The sequence below is a fragment of the Lissotriton helveticus genome, chromosome 3_1 (genome assembly GCF_964261635.1).
Source record: "Lissotriton helveticus chromosome 3_1, aLisHel1.1, whole genome shotgun sequence".
Lineage (NCBI taxonomy): Eukaryota > Metazoa > Chordata > Amphibia > Caudata > Salamandridae > Lissotriton > Lissotriton helveticus.
Window position 1 is genome coordinate 917,512,950 of NC_136061.1, and position 26,977 is coordinate 917,539,926.

At 40.7% G+C, this 26,977-nt stretch overlaps 1 protein-coding gene across 2 annotated transcripts in view; it reads right to left on the minus strand.

Moving 5' to 3' along the window:
- Positions 1-26,977, minus strand: part of IFNLR1 (interferon lambda receptor 1) — a 336,403-nt gene that overhangs the window by 161,849 nt on the left and 147,577 nt on the right. For both annotated transcript variants that reach the window (XR_013608730.1, XM_078681256.1), the window contains exon 3: positions 6,336-6,526. Coding sequence is in view for 1 of the 2 variants with exons in the window: in XM_078681256.1 (XP_078537382.1) it covers positions 6,336-6,526 (191 nt within the window). In the remaining variant the exon portion in view is untranslated. The remainder of the gene's footprint in view (positions 1-6,335; positions 6,527-26,977) is intronic.

Sequence of the window (26,977 nt, forward strand, 5' to 3'; positions counted from 1 at the left end):
CCTAGAAATAAAGCTGGGAATAAGTGCGCCCGGTGGTTCCAGTATTTAACATTAGTTTTATGGAAATCTACCAATAAGGGTATGTTAATAATAATGAGGGAGGAACTACATTTCCCATTAGCCTTGTGGTATAAAAGGCCTAAGCATGTACACAACGTACACATGATAACAGGGACAGAAAGTAGACCCATGCATCGTAGCTGAAAGAAAAATACATTTCCTGGCATCCACATAGATACATACGCGGAATAACACATATGCATGGGATGATGCAGTGGAATTTAGTAAACAAGTAAGATAAAAGAGGGTCGTATAGTTGTGATTGGCCTCCAATATGTAACCTTTCTACTATAAAGTGTGGCTACAGGGGCATGACCTCGGACCTGTCCTTTAAAGGAATGTTTAAAGCTCCTTTAAAACCCCCTTTGGGGTAAGCATAGCTACAGGGTTTTATCACAGCATGTTCTAAGGTTGCTAAGTCTGTGTGTATATATACAATGATTTAAAACACACTCACACAACGCATTACTTGTCCTGAGCATTTCATATTGCATGTTGATAAGCAGTGTTTTTGTCTGTCAACTGCTAATGTTTTTGTCTGTCAACTACTCAGTGTAAAAAAAGTGTGTTCTTTGTTTTTAATATTATGTGTTCAAATGCACAAATTATTCATTGATCTCTCATCCCTTTTGATAAACAGGCATTAATACATGCTCCAACGATAGGCAAGTAAGCCTGCATTACTTTGCTTATTTATGTTGTCCATCTTGTATTGTCTTAGAGAGCCCTGACTGGTAGTACAAACATTCAGGATGTAGGGACGAACAAAACCCCAGAGTCTGAGTTGCCTACAGATTGAGGGCAGAAACATGTTGCTGATTACTAGGGTGTAGGAAATCATACCCAATCTATAACACCCTGCACCATACCAGGGGCATTTTAAAATAAATAGATGACTGGGTGTACCCTAGGTATATTTAATCATATATCATCTATTGGAGAAAATATCTCTAGTGCTCTCTAAAGTATGGTCTAGTCCAACCAGGTTTATAGGGACCAGGAAAATACCCAGTGATGAAAAATGACACCAATAGGGTTTGTGAAGGTCACTAAAAATAAACAGTAGGGATTTGGGACTTGAGGTCAGTAAAGTAACCTTGATATCCATTCAGGTAGTTTTTAAAACAGGAACAATTGTCATTGAAGCTATGTATGGCCAACAATGGTTGCATCAAAATATAGTTGAACGATTGTGACAAAATTACACCGCACTCAAGGTTGTTTCCTTAAATTGAAAAGTGCTCAATCCCAAGACCAATCGTTCACAAAGCCCCAATTTAGCACATCATAAAACCAGAAAGGAGGAGCACAAACAGATAGGCTTATCATTATGTATATACTATGTGATTATTTCACAAAAACATGTAACACACGGAGGTTACAACACAATAACAGTAAAAGACATCAGAAAGTTGATATTGTTTTATAAAAACTTCATCTTTTATTCCTTCTTTTCTTGCACATAGAAATAGGTACATGAACACAGTGAAGGACACAGCCAAAGACACAGCCAACGCGTTTCGTCCTTTTATATAAGGACTTCCTCAGGGCAGATTTTCTTGTTCTCTGTAACCAATCTTTAATACAATGCCATTGTTTTTTCAAAGAATCTGAAAAGGAACATTCCAGATTTTCCTATTCTCTATAACCAAACAACTGTGTGCTTAGGGCTGTTTAAGGCCGAACCTAGGAGTGACATATATGCATTAAAAAGGGAGGTTTAGGCCCAGCAAAAAGTTTATTTGGCAGTTTGTATTAGCAGTTTAAAACTGCACACAGGCTGCAATGACAGGCCTGTGGCAATTTTGAAAAGGCTACTTTAGTGGGTAGCACAATAATTTCTGCAGACTTACTAGTAGCATTTAATGTACAGGCCTTGGGTACATGTAGTACCACTTTATTAGGGACGTATAAGTAAATTAATTGTGTCATTTGGGTGTAAGCCAATCTTAATGTGTTTAAAGGAGAGGACACAAGCACTTTAACACTGGTAAGCAGTGGTTAAGTGCACAGATTCCTAAAAGCCAGCAGAAGCAGATTCAGAAAACAAGTGGGTGAAGGCAAAACATTTGGGGGTGACCCTTCAGAGTGGGCCAAGTCCAGCAATAGCCATAATGGAAATTCCAAGGCTATCCCTTAATTTATTTAAATTAAACTAAATTAAATTAATAATGGCAACCTAACCCTAATGCTACCCATAAATCTATTGTTACTTCAAGTGTAAATATTTTGTCTTTAATCCATCATTCTACTTTGTGTTTAACCTTACTTACCTTATTTGATGCAGTGGTGTTTTCAATAGTGATCATTTTAATTGGAGTACCTCAAGGTAGGGGGCTAAAAAAAGAAGTAGGTCACCATCTATGGTACAACATTGAACTACCTGAAGATTAAATGAAGACAACACACACAAACACATGCACACACACTAAACAGCCTAGGTAAAGTGGTAAAGATTTTTAAAGTACTAAGAAACTACCAAGAACTTCAAATGGAAATGGTTTTGCTCATTACACAGCAAAGTTTTGGAATCAACTACCACAGCAACCAAGAACAGAGCAGTACCTATGGAACTTTTATGAAGACTGTGCTATTCTGATCATCTGTTCTCTTCCCTCTCTTCATTGATGAGCCTGGTGATGGCTTAAAAGTATAGTAAGAACTGTATAAAAAAGGTACATTGTCTCTAAGCACTTGAAACATTTGATCAAAGACTGAGTGCATCCACTGCACACCATGACAATCTTCAGCCTTTATGTTATTCAAGGATGTCCGACATTCTTGCATTCTCCCATGTCAATTATTAGAGGGGGAGACAGGAAATGAATTATTTTACTGATAACAGTTGAATCAGCCTTATAAAACATTGTCCATCAAACTTCGCGATGTATAGCTTGTGAGTCCTGTTCCAGTTTAGAACCTACCATATGCATCAAGAGACAGTGTTGTGCACATATGTTACTAGGCTATCTTTGTGTTTCCAAGTCCCTGGTTGTGCCTCAGTGATGTTGCCCCTGCTCTGTTGGAAGGAAACCCATATGCCTGGGATTGGTCTGGATGTCCATATTGCAGAGGGGTATCCTAGACTAAAGGAGTAACATGCCCTCCATACTCTAAATCAGGCCATAACCTCCACCGAAATAAATCAGTGGAGGCCCTTATCTAAGAAAGAGAGCTTGATAATCTGAGGTGGAATGGGCATGCCATAGGGAGAAGAATGCTGAATGAAAGGCAGAATAATCAACCTGGGTGAGACATCATCTAGTGACGCACACTCCAATGTAAGCTGTGGAGAAACTACCCAGTGACAGGAATAACCTGGTGAAGGACCTCGTGGCCTAAGGGACAGATGAACTAGCTGGTGAGACACAGACCCTGATTTAAGATACAGATGAACTAAGTGAGAGACACCTTTTAGTTAGGTGTCAATGAACAGAGAAACCTTGCTCAAATGTTCATGAGTTAACCAGGTGTGACATATCCTGACCTTAGGTGCACAGGAAGTAAACAGGTGAGATCTGAGGTACACATGAACTTACTTGTATGGCCACACTCTGATCAGAAGAGCATCAAACTTGGAAAGAGAGACACCAAGATTTGAGGAATGTAGAGACCATTTTTCTAAGCTGCAACTATAGAGAGACAAGCCTGCATAGAGGCAGAGATCTTTGTCCACAAGGCAGATAATCACTTTGATCTAAGGGTCTGATATGCTGTCACAGCGAACATGAGAAAATCAGATATATTAGGGAGAGGCACTCTTGTCAGTGGTGCAGTTGCCCTAAGATAAGTTTTAAATACGTTTATTGGTACCATAGTTCATTATACTATCCAAAAGATAAGACATAAGCATATATACCATCATTAAAACACTCATCCCACTATTATAAATTAGCCAAGATCCAGGATATAAATACGTTAAAATATGAGTAGGTAAAGTCACCAAATCAATTACCGCCCCTTAATATTCTTACCTATTGTTTGTAAAAATGTCCCTTTTGCACTTATTGCCTCAAATGAAAGCACATAAAGACTGTAATGATGCCTGGCATATTTTGATATTGGATTTCATGTATTTCATTAAAATGGGCTTTAAAAATCTATAAATAAACAATTAAAGAGTGATTCCAAATAATTTGCTTACCCCAGGAGTCACAACTGTGTTTTAAAAGAACCCTTACTCACCAACCTAGTTGGTGACATGATTCATCATAGGGTTCCCACCCGAAGGGCTAAGTGCCTCTCGGGTGTGCTGCGACGCCGAATTACAGTGGAGCGGGTTTTGTTGGAATGTGCAGTGAGTGAACAATAACACAGTGAATATTAAAATTGTCTTTACTTATCCTAAACAATTTTAATAATGGAAAAGTAAGACAAGATTAAAAAATGGCGATAGTGGTTGACCTGTCATCACATATTCACTTATATTCACTTAAGGATGCCAGAGGTCAATTTAACCAGTTTAAACATGCACTATTGCCATTTTTTCTCCTACTTATCCCAGTCATGATGACCGCTCATGTAAAAGAGTTCTGCACCATAAAGAACTTTTGCTTGCACCATCACTTTGCAAGCTTGTAAAACGGGGTCATGTCAAACCCCCCTTGGTCCCTATTGAACTTGCCAAGGTTACAGGAAGTGCATTTGCTTTATTAGAACTCCGATGTGGTTTCCAGTCTAGATTTGAAGAGAAATTTGGACCAAAGTACCTATGTGTGGTAACTCAATCTACCCTTTCCCTATTAATAAACCATTGATATTAATCACTAATTTTTTCTTATCGCAATATATGGTGACAGCCTCCAATTTACTTTGTAGTCCTATTGATATTACATCCATGATTACCAAGTTGTCAACATATAGCAAACAAGGTATGTGTCATCCTCTCATTTAGGGAGAAAGTGCACACACTCCAAATAAAATGTGGGGTAGCTCTAATGAATAAAAGACAATCAAAGTGGGGGCCAAGACAAAGCCCTTTCACAGACCAATATTGATTAATATTTTTTGGGATAGCAGGGCTTCCTGATATACTTCCGCCCTTGCACAATTACCCCTGTGCAGTTCCTTCAGAATATTTATAATCCCTTCATGATTTTTTTAATTATTCATTTGGTCCCACAGAATATCCCGATTTACAAAATCAAATGCTAGAAAACAATGGTCAGTGGTCGAGTGACCTTTCCTAAACGCCCCTTGCCCTACCGGTGTAAAATCCATAATGCCTACACGTTCCCCTAAAAGTTATGAGAACACTTTTAATCTCAGGTCAGAGAGGCTAATAAGCCTATAATTCGAGGGGACATTTTGGTCACCCTTTTTAAATATGGGTTTCTTGTAACTCCTCCTTCCAACTTTCAGGCATAGTGCCAGTAGTTATTACCATTCTGAATATTTGAAAAAAAGTGATGACCACCAGTCACTATTAACCTTAATCGACATTGAAGGTAAATTGTCCTGGTAAGCATTACTGCGTTAATCAGCACTTTAATTGTATTAACTGGTATACTCTTCAAGAGATCCTCATCACATATTTCCTCTACTATGGGATGATCATTATACCCTTTACTACATCTCTGCACCAGAAATTCCATCCAGTGGGTTTCAGGGACAATTCAATTTACTTTTATCGAATCCATGCCTGTTACATCTTGTACTAGCTTTCGAAATTCCTTACATTCCTTCGTGTTTTTTGACTGAATCCCATTAAGCATCGTTTGCCATTTTCTCATTTAGAATGACCTCTTCTTCAGCTTAATTAGTGATCTATCTTCTTGTTTGACTCTTTGCAATAATGTACAATGAGAGAAAGAAAGAGAGAGCGCGAGATTTAAACAGAGTCGGAAAGAGACAGAGAGAGAGGCAGGGAGCTACCATCCCGCTGGCGCTACGTCAGAGGAAGAGGCTCTGACCTGAGACCGAGACATTCTCATCTAAGGGTCAAAGGCCCATACCCTCTAGTCTACTCCTTGGCGTAGGAGTAGATATGGGTGTGAGACTCCCTGGTGGCGTTAAATTCCCAAACCTTGCTTGAGACTCCCTACATGTGGTAGGGATATTCGGATGTAAGATGGGAACTAGCCTGAAGCAAGACACAGCAATAAGAAGAGACGTCCTTATCCACCCACTCACTCTTCATCTGGCACTTCAGACCAAATTGGTTAATGTCTTTGAAAAGTTCTGGGCCACAGAAAGCAGTCTTACTAAACTGATTGATCACTCCAGGTGCTCTGGCAGTCCCTCCAAGCCTTAAAGGATGAACATGTGTGACTTACCATCGAAAGCGAACGTGAAATTGTCCTCCGATTCTGTCCAGGGCGACTCCTGCGTCATCACAGCTGCTTTCACACGGGCTTTGTCTTTTTTATATACATCATATCCAGCCTTCTCACAGGTGACTTTGCATTGTGTGTCGGAAATATTCTGGCACTGGTGAAGAGGCTCCCAGTTCGGATGAGGGCCCTGCCTTGAAGGAAAACAAACAAATGGTTCCTGAAAAAAGCAGCAGTAAAATAATGCATGGGACAGATCATAAAGATGAAAGTTTGATACAAATGCAACACTAAAACATATATAAAAAGACACTGTGAGGAATTAATGTGAAACAGTAGAAAGATGACAGCCAAGAAGAGTACAGGGTATGCATGTGGTGAGTTAAGGGAAAGTGAGAGGGAGGGAGTGTAAGAAGAATATTTGAGGATGAAGAAGCAGAGACATAAAAAATAAGCTTGAGACAGGAGAGTGAGAAAGGAGGGGATGTCAAACCGAGAAAGGTGGGTAAGAGGTTGAGAAAGAGTAAGATGTGAGAAGCATGGATTTTAAGAAAGAGAATGGAAGAGAGAAATGATATCTAGAGAGGAGAATTGAGAGATAGAGGACAGAGTGTGATAAAGAAGGGAGGGCAAGTACATTTTTTGGGAAAAGAATACTCAGTCGATGTCTTGGCTGTCACCAGAAAGGAATGTCATGTTACTAGTATACATATCAAATTCCCCGCTTTTGATAAAAGGGGTAGTACAGAGAAGTATACCTTCATCTGAGGTGGTTAAAATCATTGATCTGGCCCTAGGTGGCAGGGAAGGAGATCGTAGTAGCAGACAGGAGAAAGTAAGAGAGAAGGTTGAACTAGAGGTATAGCCTGACCGTAAGGAAGATGTCCAAATTCTAGTTCTGTATATGGCCACTCCAAATTGGATGAATTTTGTGATGAGGCATTGTGACCTTAAATGCTAATGTCCATGCTGCCTTATGAAGTTTGCCTGTGTACACCAGAGGCGGGCAAAGGTAAGTGCGGTGGGGTGGGGTGGGGCTCAGCGGGGGAAGCCGACAGATGATGGAATAGGTATTATTTATTTATTTAATTATACCTATTCCAACGTCTGTCAACTTCCCCTCACTTCTCCCCGGCCTTAATACCTGTGCTGGCCGCCGCTGCCTGTGTAGTTTGAGCAGATATTGGTGTGATTGATGCCAGGCAATACAGCAGAGCAAGAGCTCTTACAGAAGGCTGTGTGTCCATCTAGACAGCTTACTGTGCATAAAACCAGGCAGCAGTGAAGGGAAATGTTGTAACAACGCGCGGTCTACTACAAGACCAAAACAGCAAAAATCCAGTAAGTGTAACCGGAGTTATGATTTTTTAAAGAGTTGGTGCTATCTCGTTGCACTAGCCTGGGCCTAATCCAAAAGTTGAGTCTGACCACAATGGAGCACAGGTCAGATATTGGACCATGCTGGGCCCCCTGCAAAGTACCTCAGTTGCGACATTGAAGGAGCCGAGATGCAGGAAGCAAAGAGGCAACGTGTCATTGTTGAACCACAGGTTGAAGGTGATGCGTCAGCGCAAAGGCAAAGATGCGCCAGAGTCCAGGTGCTATAGCAAGGGAGTTAGAAGTCTTGATATCCCTGAGACTTCAAAACCAGCAACCCATTGGAGTTACTTTGGTTCTGGGTTGGAAAGATGCAGGTCCAATCCTTCTCTCTCTCAGGCAAGGAGGGCAACAGGCAGCAGGTCAGCACAGCAGAGCAGGAGTCCAGCAGGGTAGCAGTCCAGCATAGTGCCAGTCTTTTCAGCCGTACAGAAGTCCTTTTTCCTGGCAGAGTATCCACAGGTCCAGACATGTACTCCGTGGTGTCAGAGGTCCAGTACTTATACCCAGTTGTGCCTTTGAAGTGGCCCAGCCCTTCCTGACCTGGCTCCAGACACACTACAGAGAGGGTATGCAGTCGTATGTGTGGGTTCAGGACAAAGCCTATTCAGAAGTAAGTGTCAGCTCCTCCCTTTCCACCATGCCAAAGAGGGCCCATCAGGATGGCCCATCAACCTCACCTAAGCTCTTTGTGTATGGCTGTCTAGAGGGACTGCACAAAACCCAACTTCCACCCACCCCAGACGTCTATTCAGAAACAGGCAGAAGGCATCAAATGGCTAAGGTAGGAAAATGTCTACTTTCTAAAAATGCAAAAAGAACAATTAATGGACGGAATGCTGAACAATGTCAAACACTCACCGAAAGTCCAGAGCTCTGGGCCCGAATCCATTGTTTTTTGCTTACCAGGTCATTTCAGTGTGGACCCAGCCCTATGCAAATCAGTCTTGACCCCGCTCCCCATGAGAACAGTTCAGCCCTAACTGCTAGGCCAGGTCCTACCTGGACATGAAACAAGCTTGCGGGCGACTCAATAAATTATAACTTTTGTACATGTCAGACATGCCCACTGGTGCAGCAGAGCACAATCTTGAGCAGATTAGAACAATGTTGCACTTTATTTCTCGGGCACAAGACTATCTACTTAACTGTCTCTACCAGATACACGTTGCCACAGCTAAGTTGGCCTTTTTTCTTCTCGGGTCTTCCCTCATCTGAGAGCTTCTTTGCCTCTGCGCCCGCATCTGTAATACTGTTGTGTTACATCAAACAAATGATAACCGGAATCCTGACAATGCAAACATTCTCCCCAGTCAAAAGATCTGGGTTAAATCCATCATTCTTTTGCCCACTACCTCACCCCAGTTTAGGCGCAGCCATATGCAATTCAGTCTTGACCCTGTGCCTCATGGGAACAGTCCAGACAGAACTGCCAGGCCAGGTCCTCCCTGGACCGGAAACAAGCATCACACTTAGGGCGAAAAGTGTTACATCAAACAAATGATGAACGGAATACAGACAATACACACATTCTCCCCCAGTCAAAAGATCTGGATTAAATCCATTGTTCTATAGCCCACTACGCCACCCCAGTGGCACAGGGTCAAGACTGATTTGCATATGGTTGGGTCCAAACCGGAATGGCATGGTGAGCAAAAAATCATCTCTGTACTGGGGTGAATGTATGACATTGTTCTGCATTCTGCCCATCAATAGTTCTTTTCACATTTGTCACCCCGAGTGGCACGGGTATGCTCAGACGTGAGTCCCATGCTCACCATGCCACTGGAATCAAGCAATCCTGGCTGAAGAGGGGTGAAACCCCGAAACCAGTCCTAGGATGCTTGTTTCCAGTCCAGGGAGGACCTGGCCTGGTAGTTTGGGCTGGACTGTTCCCGTTGGGTGCAGGGTCAAGACTGATTTGCATATGGCTGGGTCCAAACTGGAATGGCATGGTAAGCAAAAAAAGATGGATTCAGGCCCACATCTCTGTACTGGGGTGAATGTATGACATTGTTCTGCATTCTGTCCATCAATAGTTCTTTTCGCATCTGTAATACAGCACGGGCACAGAGGCAAAGGGATTCCCTCGTTTGCATGGGGCATGCCCCCATGCAAATTAGGTAACACCCCATGAAGATAGCGCTTTGCTATTGGTATTACAGAAGGGGACGCACGAGAATCTGCTGCCCCGTCTGAAATACCAAAGTCCCCCAGGGGGCACAATGGGCACAAAGCCCATTGTGCCCCTGGGGTACTTTGTGCAGGACGGATCTGTCTGTGCGCCCCCTGAGAGCAGCCCTCTGGAGGGGCCCTGTGGCCAGACATCCCATTGCAAGTGAGTGCAGTCCCAAGGGGATCCCTAATCTCTAATTCCCCCTTCAAAGTGTAGGTTGCCACCTGCACTGTGAAAACAGAGTGGCTTTAAAGCAGTGGCTCCATTTTTCATATGAATGTGCTGCACCCAGGGCAGCACATTTATCATAATAGGACGCATTTTCCTTAATTGCACTGGGCGCACCTTTTTTAAGGTGCGCCCAACGCAATGAAGGAGGATGCGCCTCATGTATAATGCAACCCCTGGTGTCATATCTTATAATCCAAATGTTGTTATTTTCTGTAGATACTACTACTATAGATTCCTGTAGGTACTACTGTTATTATTGACATGTATACTTGACATTAGTCTAGGCTCGCAAAGGTTGATACCATATTTTGCTTATACAGAGACCTTCCCAGCTTGTTGTGTAAAAGGAGAAGAGAGGCAAGTGCCTGCTGGGCATATCTGTAAACAAAAAACAAAACGGCAACAATAAAATCTGGACCTCTATACTGCTTTTGGCTTTCCTTCTCTTTTGCTCCCTACGATCTCTATATTGGCAACATTCACATATTAGCTTAATAATTACTTTAGATTAAGCACTTCTTTCAGAACTCTGTTGGTAACCCACATGCAATCAATACCTATGCGTGCATTTAATGAGCGATGGAAGCTTGCAGTGCTGCTACCGTCCTGTTTTAGGTCTCGTTGAGTCAGCGCGCATGCGCTGCATAGAGACATTTAGTAGCGGCTTTTAGAAGTGCTACCAAAGCGGTCACCAGCTTGCGCTAATGCGCACAAGCACGAGCGCTACTGCACGCGCATCCCTTGCGTGCTTTAGTGCGTCATCGCAATCACTTTCACTTTCACAGCGATCGTGATCACGATTACTTTCTCTTTCACGGCTGCGTGGCGTTACAATTACTGCCGTGCGGCCAATGCCATCAGTTGCAATACGACCGCCACCTTTTTCCCCCTCATCCTCTCCGCCCCCGAACCATTTCATTTAAGTCCACATCTCTCTCCAGCTCCCACGTGCACTTCCCCCACCCCTCTCACTTGTTTTCTCCATTGTTAATGCTTCTCTCTCTCTCTAGATCCCTTCTGTACATTTTCCAGCTCCTACGGTCGGTCGCTACTGGCAGCGCTCCTTCATTTAACAGAAAGCCAGCTCACCCTCTATCAACTGCTCCGCTCGCCCCCCTCGTCCCCGCACTCCTTCATTTTCCTGGAATCCAGTTTTAATTGATAAACTTGCACCTGAGAAATGCGGCATCAAAAAGCAATGGACAATGTCGAAGGTGAGCCACCGGCATCCGCGGTAGGGTACTGCAGACGCCAGCGGGGCTGTGTGTGCCCTGAAACATAAGCATGTGGAAACATTCTTCAAAGTCCTCCATTTGTTCATTGTTGTGTCGAGCATAATTTCAAATGTACCATGCACAAAATATACAGCTTATTAGTGCATTAAATGGTATAACAAGCAAAAAAAAATGTATGTTCGGTCACACATCACATTGAGACTCTGTTTTTGGCAACCTCACACTAGAACAATCAAGAAATTTCAGTACACAAACATTGGAAAAGGTTCCATATGAGTTTATCGTTTCCAGACTGGTGAACTCTGAGGTCGACAGGGAAGGCTAAATGTTAACAGAGGGGGTTAAGAAACCCCAACAATTGGGACTGTTCCGACTGATGCTTTGTGATGTACATGGTAGCGATATTTTATACGGGCTCTCGATTTGCATGACGCTTGATCACACACACCTCTGAACGTCTATTGTCAGCCGCAATCTCCTTTGTGCTAGTCTACACTTTGTAATGACCAGTAAACGGGCAACACTTTACAAAGCTTTAAAGAATAATTAATACATCATAATATTGTTTTTATTGGTGTGTAGCCGGAAGGCTTAAATAGAATTTAATGCACAGCATGTATTCACAGCAGCAGGAATAGAGCATACAAGACATTCAAGGTTGGCGCCTGCACTCTCGCGAAGCACAGAACTAACAGAAGACGGTCAGAAATTTAAAAAAACATCAACTACAGGGCCTCGCCGAGATTACGCTAATTTACTGCATGGTACTCGGAATTATTATTCATGCCATTTGATAAGGTTAATTAACAAGAGTATGTTTTTTCATGCCATTATGTTCCTTCTGCCTCTTCTCTCATTGTTGAGCTCAGGGTTCACCGCTATACAGCAATAAAAACATGAACCCTGGGATAAAATAAAAGCTAAAGTAAGCCAAAACACTGTTGTGTATTTTTTACACATTCTCTAAGTGTTTCACTTTCCCAAGTAGCTTGATCCCTTCACTAACCTTTAATACAAAGGGTTTTTGCGGAATTCTATCAAATTACGAAATAAGGAGATTTGTCTCTTTCTGTACCTTTTGAGAATGTAAATAAATTAGAATGTGCCAAACTATGCAGCTCAATCGTCGTATCGTTGCTATAGCAATTGGGGTAATAAACTTAAAAAGGCTGCAGAAGATTTATGTTTATTAATAAGAGCAAGGTCACCTGTGCAAGATGAGGTGCTTAAGTCGCCAGTGACGACAACATGTAAAAATCAATTGTTTGCGGGCAGAGCAATGGGTTTGTTTGCATTCATGTGCTCATGCTTGCCGAGTATGAATAATTTTACAATGTACTCATGCTTAGCCTCAGCCTCTGTTTGCAAGTTGGTGGGGAAGGGGAAATGTTTCACATAATGCACAGACATTAGTGTTCAGCATCAGTGCTCCTGTTTTAATCGTGCCCACCACAGCATCACTCAGGGCCACTACAGCATCACTCCATCACTCAGCATCACAAAAGTATCACTCAGCGTCACCACAGTATCACTCAGCGTCACCACAGTATCACTCAGCATCACCACAGTATCACTCAGCGTCACCACAGCATCACTCAGCGCCACCACAGTATCAAGCAGCGCCACCACAGCATCAAGCAGTGCCACCACAGCATCAAGCAGCACCACTACATCATCAAGCAGTGCCACCACAGCATCACTCTGGGCCACCACAGCATCACTCTGGCCCACCACAGCATCACTCTGGCCCACCACAGCATCACTTTGGGCCACCACAGCATCACTCAACACCACCACAGCATCAGTCAGCACCACCACAGCATCATGCAGCACCACCACAGCATCACTAAGTACAACCGCTGCATCACGTAGTACCACCACCATAGCTAATAGGTCTCGCTTTTGGGACCTTATAAGTATTTAGTTATGCAGCACAATATCCTTGGTGCAACAACATCAACTGTTGCATGGCTAAACACTTATAAGGTCCCAAAAGCGAGACCTATTGGCTATGCCAATGCTTGTTTCTGTTCTGCAGGGACGGGACAATGGCTCTGTGTCTGCCTTCTGTGAGAGAGACTTAAGGTCGTTTTGTCCCTGCCATTACTGGTTCTGTCTGATTTGTACCTTTCCTCTGAGGTGTAATCACCGCTGCTTCCCCAGTTGTTCATGTCCTAAGAGAGACAGATGCTTGTTTTACCTGGCCTATGAAGAAGGGATGTTGCGCCTTTGTTTCCCAGTATTTACCTGTTCTGAAGAAGAAAAGCCTGCACTGTTGATGCTCCTGTTCTACCTATTCTGTGAAGGAGGAAAGCTTTCAATATGTTACTCATGATATGTGAGAGTGTGTGTGTGTCTGTGTTGTGTGTGTGTATGAGAGAGAGAGATAAAGAAAGAGAGAGAGAGAGAGAGAGGGGGGAGAGAGAGAGAGAGAAAGACTGCACTACAGCTGCTTTTATTGTTCGAATGTCAAGTGCAAATGAAGCTTGGTATAACCCTTTTCACTGTACATGAGCCAAAAGTATTAACATTGTCTGTGCTTATTTTAATGCATGGTGTGAATGAAAGTGTGAACTATGGCAAAACATGTGAACAGAGTGTACTTCTGGTTTCCCTGTAAAACAAGCAAGCCCGATCTTTCAAAGTGGCTTAGACCACCTTGTAAAACGTAGCTAACAAGTTACCTGATAGCATGTGTGACACTTTTAGCCAATTCTGGATTTTTAGCAAATATCATTTGCTGTTGGGGTTTTTAGCCAAACTGCACACTTGAGAATTAAATATATTGTGTGTTGCAAAGCTAGGACTGGCTAATGGTGCCACAAGCCATAGAGTCACGTGGCAGCCTTGTGAAAAAGAAAACAACATTCACTTTTTAATTGTGAAGGCAAATCCCACCCGTCATTTGATTATTTACAGAAGGAACAGGACACAAATGGAGATAAAAACAATGACTAGGTGATTCCAACACCCAGTCGCAGTCTATGGATTGAGGTGCTCGGAGACTTTAGGGAACAGGCAAGTGGGCTATGGCTCAGGGCGTCCACCATTCAAAGGGCCCCTTCATTGGGCTCTCTAAAATCTTAAAATAAACAATATGTTTAATTGCTTTTTTTAAGCAAAAACATGCTGTCTGGCCAGCCTGCCACTGCCTGAGAGACAGAGAAGGTAAATTAAAAATATCTATTTGCTACGGCTAGATTGAGCAAGCACTTTAAGCTTTCAAAGTGCATAGGCCTTGCCTTTCTTCATCATGGACCGCTAAAATAAAGTTAGGCATTGTGTGCTCCCTCCGTGATTGCATCCTCCTTGTGGATCTGATGAAAGGAGGTGCAATCCCAGTCTGCTGCCTAGTGAGTCCGAATGCCTGTTGCACACAGCACAGGTAGTACAGTGAACAAAAGCACCCATCAGCACCAGAGCCTGACTGGTGATGACAGACTAACTACAACACACATTGCGGGCAGGAAACGTGATTGGATGACAATTGTTTCTGCTTTTCTGACGGGTTGGCCATGTGCCATTTTGCTGTGCAATGAGGCATTAATTGTTTCCGCCATTTTTGTACTGTACACATGAAGTATCTGTTGAACCAGTGTAATCACAATCACAGCCTAGTGCCACCTGGCTCAGAGCTCCTGTTCCTCTCTTAGCATTGGCTTCAATGTAGTAAACAAACAAATCATTCTCCATGTTCACAAGCCAACATTGTGAAACACCTGTCTATCGCACCACATGCAGTGGGCTTGTCTAGGCCGCTAGTCTTTCGGTCTCTCTGGTGCTGGGGGAGACCATTTGCTCTGGGCCCAGATACGGGCTGGCCAAGAAAGAGTGTTGTTAATGATTCGACCATTGTTGCTGAGTGTATGTTATGTAAATCCAAGCAAAGGGCCGCGATTTTTTTTTTCCGGAGGCCCCTAAATTCCTTTAGATATTCCTTGGTGTGCTTTAGGTGTCGCATCTCCAACACTTCTGAAAGTAACTTGCCCAGAAGCGGTGCCACACATGTTGCGGATCATGCCCCGTAAGTGTCGCCAGTACATGGAGTCCATTAGCATGTGTACATTAAAAACTGGTAGTTTGTACAGAAATGCCAACCTTATGCAGCAATGCCCCCAAGAAAAACTGGGGAATCACGGTAGGATAAGTACTATGTATAAAAGAGAAAAATAAATGACAGCTTCTGAACACATCTCTAATAAAGCAACAAACCTGTTCAGTTCAAAGCACTATAACAACAGAATGCGTCATTATTACCCAAGGCCAAGACAAACAAAGAAACAGTCTACTTGGCCAGCGAGCAAATGAAGCAAAACAGATACGTCCAACCCACTGGGAAACACAAATGCCAACAGAAAACCTTATGAAACCTGACACAGTATGGGGGAATGAGAAAGCGAATCAAAACAGTACTGCTTTCCAGTCTATAACCCTTGTGGGATTTCTGCTCCAAGTGAGCGAGAAGCCATTCCCGTCTCATTTCCCAAGTAATTTCTCCACCAGTAAGCATGAGATACCCCCAGAAATTAAGGACTACATCACACCTGGATCTGAAGTAGGTCACGTTCACGAAAAAAGATTTTTTGAATCAGACATTGTATTTTGATAATTCTGCGGCTTTGTTAGCATTCAGTTTGCAAACCCAATATTGTACTTCACTACCAGCATAAAAAATAAAATAAAATGATTTTTTTTTAAAGCACTATCGGCCAGATTAATCGAACGAAAATCGGCTCGCAAAGGGCCAGATTCTGAGAATCTGGCCCTTTGCGAGCGCAATTATTGCATTTGGGATTCATCATCCTAAATGCAATAATCGCTATTATAGAATTCGCTATTGTGCGAGGAATTGCATTTAAGGAATCTCTATTTGAGATTCCTTAAATGCAATTCATCAACCAATTTTAAATTGCGAATTCGCAATATTTGGCCGCTATTTACCACGAAGTCTGACTTCGTGGTAAATAGCGAAAAAATAGATTAAAGCACTTTAGTGCATTTTTTTCTTTTGCATGTGGATGCAACACCTGTGTAAATTTTCATTTCAGGGGTGCTACAGGGTGTCCTTTGGACACCCCTGGCACCCTTGAAATTGCATCCTTATTTGCGATTAGCAAATTGCTAATCGCAAATAAGGAATAACTCCCCATTCATTCCTATGGGGAGTTATTCCTTATTTGCGATTAGCAATTTGCTAATCGCAAATAAAGAATGTGTAGGAATCGCAATTTATTTAGCAATTCCTACATGAATCCCGTTTTGCAAGTCCTTAATAGCGATTCCTTATGAATCGCTATTAAAGACTCGCAAAACGGCCCTTTCATGAATCTAGCTGTATGTATTTCATATCTGTACTTTTGAAGAATACACAATGTGGAGGTATAAAGTGTGATTCAAAATGGCCACCTGAGTTCTAATATCTTGCAATCCTGTCAACCTCAAACCTGTTTAGTCACCTTTGTCAGTTAGTACGCTCTGGCATAGAAATTAGAAGCAATGTGTACTGCTACAGGATCTGTCTTCAGTGAGCTGTAATATAGTCTTATAGCACTCTGCTGAGGGCTTCACAGTGTTTTAAAGACCCTGAACCAGAGTTATAGGCCAAAGCCACAGGTGAGGGCCTATAATGACAGACTGGAACTTTAACAACCGATATACACCGAGGCAGAGCGGTTATAAGGTTATTAGAACGTTCCACTAATGGAGAGTAGAATGTTCTAAATAATAAAGGAAGAAACATAAAGAAAAACATTGGAATGTTATGGCAAAAGGCTTAAACCAGCCACTATTAGCCCTGAGCCACCCCATTCTCTTCAATGCAGTGCCCGCCATGCTAATGTTCTAATATCAATCATATTTCTGCAGCCCCAATCTGTAAGGCTGTGAATTCTCTCTCCTGGGATCATGGTCCTGCCAAATGAGGCACATCTAAAGATAAACACTTGCATATTGTGTGTGATGAAGAGGCACACAATAATTGTTGCACTCGCTCTCTGCTATCTTTTCAAACATGATATTTTCTAGTGGTTCAGGACCTGCTAGTGTGTAGGCTCTCACAAATGCTAAGTCATGTTGTGCATGTAAACACAATGCATGTGCGATAGGGAGGAGAGGAATTAGGTTGATTCTTGCCTGTCAGGTTGACAGGAGCATTGATGCCTGCGGACTGTAATATGGTTTTCTTCAGAGAGAGAATGTTTTAAATCCTATGCTTCTTGAAAAGCATTTATGTCATATTTTGGAGTGAGTGTGAACATATTTAATAATACATACGGCGCATACTGCCTTTTTGGGCTTTGAAATACATAAACTGCACGTGGAGGCCATATTTTTTAAAATAAAAATAAGCTGGTAATCCACTTTCTGTGGAAAGATTTATCAAGGTAACATTTATTGAGAAATTAACATGGTTTTGTATCATTAACCTACACCTTTAGGATACTTTTTGTAAAACAGTACTAATCTGCTAGGATAAAACACTTCCAATAAAAAACGACTTTTTAATACCACAATGGAATTATTAGGTTGCAAGATTTAAGTTCTTTTATTTATACATAAAATCGGTGTACTTGAACAGGGATATAAAGTCTGCCTTTTACAGAGGTACACAAATTAAGGTGCTTATTTATGAGAGCTCGCATCACTTTTTTACCATGTAAAGTGGCACATGCATGATGCAGGGCTCTCATAAATATGTATGAAGCCACGCAAAGCCATCCTGCATGGCTGTGAATGACCTCATAAATCATGTGTAAAGTGATGCAGCGCAAATTACTGCATCGCCTTACTCTGCGCCTGGGAGGTGCTCAATGGGCATTGCAGTGGGTTTTCCCACGCAACACACACTCAATTTGACGCTGCCTCAGATTTACTAAGTGATGTAAACCTGGAGAATCGTCAAATCCATCCACCTCCAGTGGTGAAGTATATTGAGGAAACATACGTTAATTTCTCCTCGTTTTTTCCTCTCTCCATGTGTTCTGCATTCTGCAGCACACATGGAGAGAGGAACACATCTTGTAGGAATGATTCTGTGCAGGAAAGTGCCTCTTCCTGCGCAAAAACAATCCTGCCTGCAACGGAGGCACCCTTGCACCATGGTGCAAGGGTGCCTAATGGTGCAAGGATGCCTAAGTTGGTGCTAGGCTGCCAAAACGGCGCCAACGCAGGCAGAAAGGACAGGAATGCACCGTTTTGCCTAAATATGGTGCATTCCTGCCCTTTCACTTTGGCGTAGGGCAGCACAGCAGGGTGCCTTGCTGCCCTATGGCAAAATGCCATAAATGAGGCCTTAAATTTGGGCAAGCTGTCAATTCTTCCCCTCATTTTAAAAGGAAATTATGATTGGATCAATATAAGGGTAATGTGTCAAAATTCATACATTTGAAAAGTGCATTTCCTTTATTTTTGTTTCATACACATTTATGTTTGTACAGGCATCTAGCTATTGGACAATGGATTTAATTCCTGGCCCAAATAAATATCGGTGCTTAATATACCAGTGCCCATCACAACATGCAGGGTTCTTATTCACAGGATTTTCTTATGGCGAGAAAGGAGTGGAGTTGGATGGCCAGCATGAGTTAGAATTGGTCTAGCTTTTCATGCACATCAAATTATCAGATCACACATTAGTGCCCAGCTCAAATATGGGAGAAGGAAGGAGAATTGATTGCTATTGACATCTGGTCCCAGACCCTCCAGAAATGTGAAGTTTCAGACCACATTTCACACAATAGGACCTTGACACTTCACTCCTTCTAAGGGACTAATATGAAACAGGTGCACCAACACATATTCAGTACTTGGGTGTTGAGGGATGGGACTATTTAAACAGCAGATTTTGCCCTATATGAACTGCAATCTGCCTACTGCTGATCTTAACTGGTACAAGAAGCCGGGTGTATATGCAAGCGTTTACACCCAGTTCTGTATTTGCACACCAATGGGGACCAGCGCCCCAGTATTTTCCAAAGTTAGGAGTACTTGCTTGAGTTCAAAGAAGCTAACATGGGTTGCTAAAAGTTCTGAAGGTCATTTATAAGACTTTTAGCAGTAAATCCAGCTTCTTGTGGCTCTTCAAGCTATTTCAGATCTTGTACACCTTAACTTTTAGTTGGTTGCCATGTTATGCTTAAACTTTCTAACATTTTCCTAAAGTTTTTTTGACCATCTCAACTATTCCATAAGGGAAACAAATACTCTGTATAATGTATGGCTTTAAGGTTTATTTTTCATAGGAGGCGAGAATCTTGCTTTCTGGCACCTTATCATACTCCCAGTACTCATTCTTACTTTTACCTTTTTATGTTTATAAATGTTTAAAAATAATTGGCAATGTGTGTTAACCTGCTGCCATTTTGGAATAGTGAGTATGGCACAGCTCCTGACCCACACACTCAACCAAAAATTGTGAAAGGGTGCAGCAAGCCTTCTAGGCACTCTTTCTGAACATAGGCACCCCATTTCTTGTAACATGGATGTTGTTGACTTATTAATTGCAATTGCTTTCCAACAAATACAAAAAATTGGAAATAATCTATGCAACTTTCTTTTCAGGCTTGGTGGTATAGTGTTTGCTATAATCATCGACTAGATCATGCATATGTCTCACCTATGTCTTTACTTCTGAAAAGAGAACATATTTGGTCCCCGGTCACTATTTTCCTAGACACATCTGCACACAAATCTTCCCATCACCACCCTCTACTGGAAGAAGTCTCCAAAACTCCATAAAATGTTTTTTTACTGTTATCCTATGTATTTAGTTACCTATTGCTATATAATTTCCTTCCCCTTTTTCTCCTCTTTAAAGCATTATTACAGCTATTACATTTTAAGAGGTTGATATCTCTTTATAGTATATTGAGTTTTCCTATGTATTATTACATATTTACATACCCATGCTATTATTGTATCCTTTCTCTTTCTTCTTTTCCTTCTCCTTCTTTTCTTTCCACATTCCTTACAATCCTTTTTCTAAATGCAACTATTTGACCTCTCTTAAACTTTCTCTTCTCATTATAGGATATTAACTCAATTATTGCTAACCGATATTCTGTGACTTTATTTCTATTATGTATACTTGGTTGTATTTCATTTTTCTAACTAAAGCTCTCTGTTTAAAAAAAAAAAAAAGCAAGCCTTCTTATATGAAGTCTTGGGAAATTAATATATAACTAAACAATTGTCTTAAATAGATGGTTTGCACGGTCTGAGTGCAGGAAGGAGACTTCCTGAATCAGTTACAAGGCGCTTTGTGAGTAGGCACTGTGCTTTGGGTTCCTATGGTGTCTTGCACATTATAGGGAAGATGCTACACTTGGTTCCATTTTATCAAATTTGATGCTTGCTGGATCACTCTCCTGTGTCCCGGCCTACCGCCAAGAGCCACTCCTCATCTGTGTCCTTGTCACCACCAGGGCTGGACGGGGAACCTAAACCGGCCCTGGCAAAGTGCTCGGCCACCTCCCCCCCCTTGGGGGGCTGTGGGTGCCGCTGAGCTGTTTGCCAGGGCCGGTTTTCGGCCGATTTTGTTACAGGGCCGATTTTGCAGCTATGCTGCAAAAACGGCCCTGTAACAAAAACGAATCTATGACATAATATCGACAGACAGAATATCTACATACAAAAATATCGACACAAAAATATCGAAATCAAAAATATCGGAGTCCTATCTTCATAAAGGTAAGTACAAAAATATCGAAAAATTAATATCGTAGTACAAAAATATCGAAAATAAAAATATCGTTTTTTTAAATATATTAATAATAATGTAAAAATAATTTTAAAATACATATAAATTTACAAATATTAAATAAAAACATTAAAACATAATTAAAAAATTAAAACTAACACATATACATTTAAAATAAATTAAAAACGTAATAATTTAATGTAATTTTTTTTTTTATTTCATTTAATTGATTTAATTTAAATATAAATTTATTTTATTTTTACCCTGCACGCCTGTACCTCAAAAACCCAAAACTGACCCTGAACCCTAAAAATACCCCTTTACCCAAAAACCCAAAACTGACCCTGAACCCTAAAAATACCCTTTTACCCAAAAACCCAAAACTGACCCTGAACCCTAAAAATACCCCTTTACCCAAAAACCCAAAACTGACCCTGAACCCTAAAAATACCCCTTTACCCAAGAACTAAAAACTGACCCTGAACCCTAAAAATACCCCTTTACCCAAAAACTGAAAACTGACCCTGAACCCTAAAAATACCCCTTTACCCAAAAACTGAAAACTGACCCTGAACCCAAAAAATACCCCTTTACCCAAAAACTGAAAACTGACCCTGAACCCTAAAAATACCCCTTTACCCAAAAACTGAAAACTGACCCTGAACCCTAAAAATACCCCTTTACCCAAAAACTGAAAACTGACCCTGAACCCAAAAAATACCCCTTTACCCAAAAACTGAAAACTGACCCTGAACCCTAAAAAGACCCCTTTACCCAAAAACTGAAAACTGACCCTGAACCCAAAAAATACCCCTTTACCCAAGAACTGAAAACTGACCCTGAACCCTAAAAATACTCCTTTACCCAAAAACTGAAAACTGACCCTGAACCCTAAAAATACCCCTTTACCCAAAAACTGAAAACTGACCCTGAACCCTAAAAATACTCCTTTACCCAAAAACTGAAAACTGACCCTGAACCCTAAAAATACCCCTTTACCCAAAAACTGAAAACTGACCCTGAACACTAAAAATACCCTTTTACCCAAAAACTGAAAACTGACCCTGAACCCTAAAAATACCCCTTAAAAAAACTAAAACATATAAAATTTAAAATATTATTATATACTTACCTATACTTACGTTGTAATGGTATGCGTTGTAAAGGTACCTGCGTTGTAAAAACATGCGTTGTAAACACATGCGTTGTAATGGTTTTTGCGTTGTAAAAATTTCGTTGGAATGGTAGTGCGTTGTAAAAGTTGCGTTGTAAAGGTTGTTTCCCCGGTGGATAGCGTAGGGGTAAAAATTACTATTTACACTCCAGAGGGTGCAACAGTAGGGAAAGCGTTGGATAGCATGGGGGTAAAAATGTATTCCCACTTTAACACACAACACACTACACATATAAAAAAGACAATTAATATAAATTTCAATTAATCAATTAATAATAATTAATATTACTAAATTGATGTAATTATAAATGAACTAATTAACACATATTAATTACTAATTAATTAACAATAAATACCAACAAATAAATACAATCGCTTTAATTAATTAAATTTAATTATATCACACCCTATCCACCTATAAACACACAACCCACTACACATAAATAAATCACATCATTTAATCACTTAATAATTATTAATTACCAATTAATTATTAATTAACAATAACAAAAACAATAAATATATTAGCACATTAACTCTAATTAATTTAATTAAATAATTAATAATATTTAATACGAATTAATTATTAATTAACAATAACAATAAATTAAATATATTAGCACATTAACTCTAATTAATTTATTTTACTAATTAATATTATTTAATTACCAATTAATTAATTAACAATAACAAAAATGTATATATATTAAAACATTAACTCTAATTAATGTAATTAACTAATTAATATAAATTAATTACCAATTAATTAATAATTATTAATATTTACAAAAATATATTAATTAATTAATTATTATTAAATTACTTCCCACCCTATTCCCCTATAAACCCACAACCCGCTCTGATACTAAAACGCAAAATGTAAACAAATTTACTAATTTTCAAACATACATTACAAAACATATTTAACAAACATATAAACAAAATAATAAAATACATAACACTAAACAAATTTTAGATATTACTAAATTTCGATATTTTCGATATTATTAACATACATACCTTAAAAAAACGATATTCTGTCTGTCGATATTTTGGACATCGATATTCTATACCATCGAAATTAAAACATCGATATTATTGTATATCGATATTTTAATTTCGATATTTTGTCTCACTACCAACAAAAACGGCCCTCATGGGCCCCAAACCGGCCCCCTGGGGGATCGCCCGGTGCCCGCTACGGCCAGTCCGGCCCTGGTCACCACTAACATACAGCCGCCGCAGACACTGGGGCCCACAGGGAGGAGAGGGTGGCTGTTTGCACCTTGGTCGTCGTCCCTGTCTGTCCACAAGGATGCGTATTTGTGGTTTAGGTTTATATACTTTAACATTCGCCTAACTACTTATTGAATTGTTGTGCCACTTTTCATCCCTGTTCTCCTCTTCTGCCTTCATTAGGGACTTTTCACAAATACTCTGATTCGAATCCATGAATCTTGTGTGCTTTGGTTTTCCATTTCCTTTTTGCAGTGTTATAAAGTGTGTTCTAGGCCGGGGTGGTATTAGTTCAATATTTTATGCAACTTATAAGAAGGAAACAATTACCCTACAGCCCTCTACTGGTAGCCGTCAGAGCCTATGAAATGGCACCCAGCGAAAGGTAGACACATATGCAAGAAATTCGTAAGCATTTTTTTCCTTCATCTAATTTTTCCTGTCATCTTTGACATTCACTTTTGATTTAAACATTCACAAGTCAACAAAAGTGCTTCAGATGAACGGGTAGACAATGTGGGAGACAAACCGAAATGACTTGGTCTAACCGCCCGGATGTGTTTCTGTTACAGGTAAGAATCTTCGCAAAGAGAGAACAACAAAAAAATAATATAGGATCACAATGCAATAAAGAACATAAAAGACCCTGACAGGACAAAAATCTCAGGAAATAAACAACACGTAAAAACTTAAACGCCAGACGTCTCAGGCACCCCTATGAAGAGTGAATGGAATCCGCAACATAGCAAATAGTGGACCAGCACGGTAAGCATAGCAGGACACCAAACACACAACAATAGGAAAGAATGTATGTACGTGATAAATGGGAGAAGTACAGGGATACACTCACTCAGTAAGGATATACTGCTCCTGCTGGGGCGTACTTTATGCTTAATTACCATCTTGGCTCTATCTAATGCTTCAAGTAACTGAACTAAAAATAAAGATATTACTTGGAACCTACAACCTGCTTTCTTGAAGATTCTTACTTGTAACATTTTAATTTCTATCTGCTGAGAAGGAAGAAGTGTTTTGGGGTTCACCTTTTAACCACATTGGGCACTGATCTATCGATGTTGCTGTGCAGCCAAGATAGTGGGGCACAAAGAGTGAACATCGTATGTCCGTGTTTTTTATGGGCTGTCTCGGAGACAGATTATGGAATTTAGCTGGGCTGATGTTTTCTTTTTGCATGGCTGAGCAATTACAAGAAGTAATTCATTTTCTCTGTAAAGGTGCGGTAATGGGTATATGAACACAATGGGTGCCGCAGGGTTGATAAGATATTTTTTGCCATTGGCTGGGGCTGAATTTAGGTAACTATAAAGTATGTTCTGAAATGCAGTGATTTCAGATATAGTGTTTTCACCATATGTTTTAAATGCTGTAATTTACTTGTAACATTTTAATGTTAAACCTGACATCCTTGATGTGGTACCCCAAAACGTTTTGCCTTCACATCTCCTGTTGGGCTTAATATGTTTTTGTTGGCCTTAGGGCTGTGTGCACTTTACCTCAGCTAACCAGGTATAAAGTGCTTGTACTGTCGCCTTAAAACATGATAAAACTGGCCTAAACCTAATTGGCACATTTAATTTACTGGAAAGTCTCTATTAAATGCTAGTACGTGTACATAGGGCCTGTAAATTAAATGCTACTAGTGGGCCAGCAGCACTTATTGTGCCACCAACTAAAGTAACTTTTTAAAACTTGTCTCGGGCCTGCCACATTAGCCTGTAGTGCAGCTTTAAAGTGAAATTTTGACCTGGCAAGATAAAGCGTTTGCCAGGCCTAAACCGTTCTTTTTAATATTTACACATCACCCCTGTGGCAGGAGATAAAGGCACATGGGGCAGGGTGCACTGTAGTTAACAAGCATTTGCAATGCAATCGGTCTCTTCTTTTGGACCTTATATGTATTTAGCTATGCAGCCCATTAGCATGGGTGCTGAAACACCAACTGTTCTTTAACATGGAGGGAAAGTAAGCACCAAACTGCGTGACACGCCAGGTGTGGGAACACATGGAGAGAAATATTGTCTTTCAGCAGGAAATGGTATAGTCTAAAACTCTGTTTTTAATTTGCAATCAGGGCCTTCAGTGGTCATATCACTGAGAATACAAGATTTGAAAAAATTATTATTGTCTACGGGTGCTTGTGGAAGACAATTTCTATGGACTAGAATCTAGAGAATGCTAAAGTGATTCTGGTATTTTACTGACCTCAACTGGTCGTTTTCTATCAAGACATATAATTAGAGGCAGTTGAACAGAAAAAATGTCCCTAAGCAGAAGCAGACAAGTTCTAGGGCTGAACTCCAAAGCCCACAGAGTACATACACATATGAGTATATACTAAAATATATACAAGAGGTCTTGAATGCTCGACCTAAATCTTAGGACATGTATAGTTATGTTATGTATAGTTATGTTTTACATGTCTTGGTAGTGAAAAAATCTCTCCCATTGACTAACACTAGGTTACCTTATTACTTTTAATAAGTGGTAACTTTGGATTGTTTTGATTGGTTCTGCATTCCGTCCATTAATTGTGTGTCTTTTGCTTTCTCACCCTAAGTGTGCTGGGTATGCTCAGACGTGGGTCCGGGGCTCACTGTGCCACTGGATTCAAGCTATCCTGGCTGGTATGGGGTAAAACCCTGAAACCAATCCTAGGATGCTTGTTTCCGGTACAAGGAGGACCTGGCTTGGCAATTCAGGCTGGACTGTTCCCATGAGACACAGGGTCAAGACTCATGTGCATATGGACAGGTGTAAAACGGGGTAGCATGGTAAGTAAAAGAATGATGGATTTAACCCAGATGTCTTGACTGGGGATGAATGTTGGACCCTGTGGGTCGTATCAGCAAGGTTATTGCCGTTTTACAGCGAACATCGCTGGAAAACCAGCGATGTTCCCTGTAAAATGGCAATTTCCCCGCTATCCATGGAATCTTTATCGCCCTGGAGTAACGCGTTCTTAATAACGCGTTACCAGGTGAGAAATTCCAGAGATAGACGGCGATAAAGAGCTTTGCGTTTATTTATCGCCGTCCTTGTAGATATGCCCCCTGGAGAGGCAGTAAACATTTTCAGGGATACATCTTGCAAATTAATCAGATGTGAAGAGTAGAATAATTTTCCATATTGGTGCTTACTGCTTGTCTGAATGATTCACATATTAAGGTGCACAATTTTATAGAGCATTGATTTTTTTTCTGCTGAGGAAGTGGGCTGCTCTTTAAGCAGGACAAGATAATGTCCGTACAGAAATGGTCTGACACAGATTTGGAGTGAGCCTGCTAAATAACTAAAGTAAATGAAAGAAAAATGTAGTTAATTGCTTACTGCAAGACAGAACTATCTTGAAGTCTGGGACAGCACCTCTACTCATCTTTCCATCGTTTCTGTAGGCGGTGGCTTGCTAGGTATTTTCTTGTGCTATTTTTCAACCAGGGTTTCCTGTCCTCATATGCTGGTGTTTCTAGGGTTTTCTTGTGGTAGAGATGTTTATATATT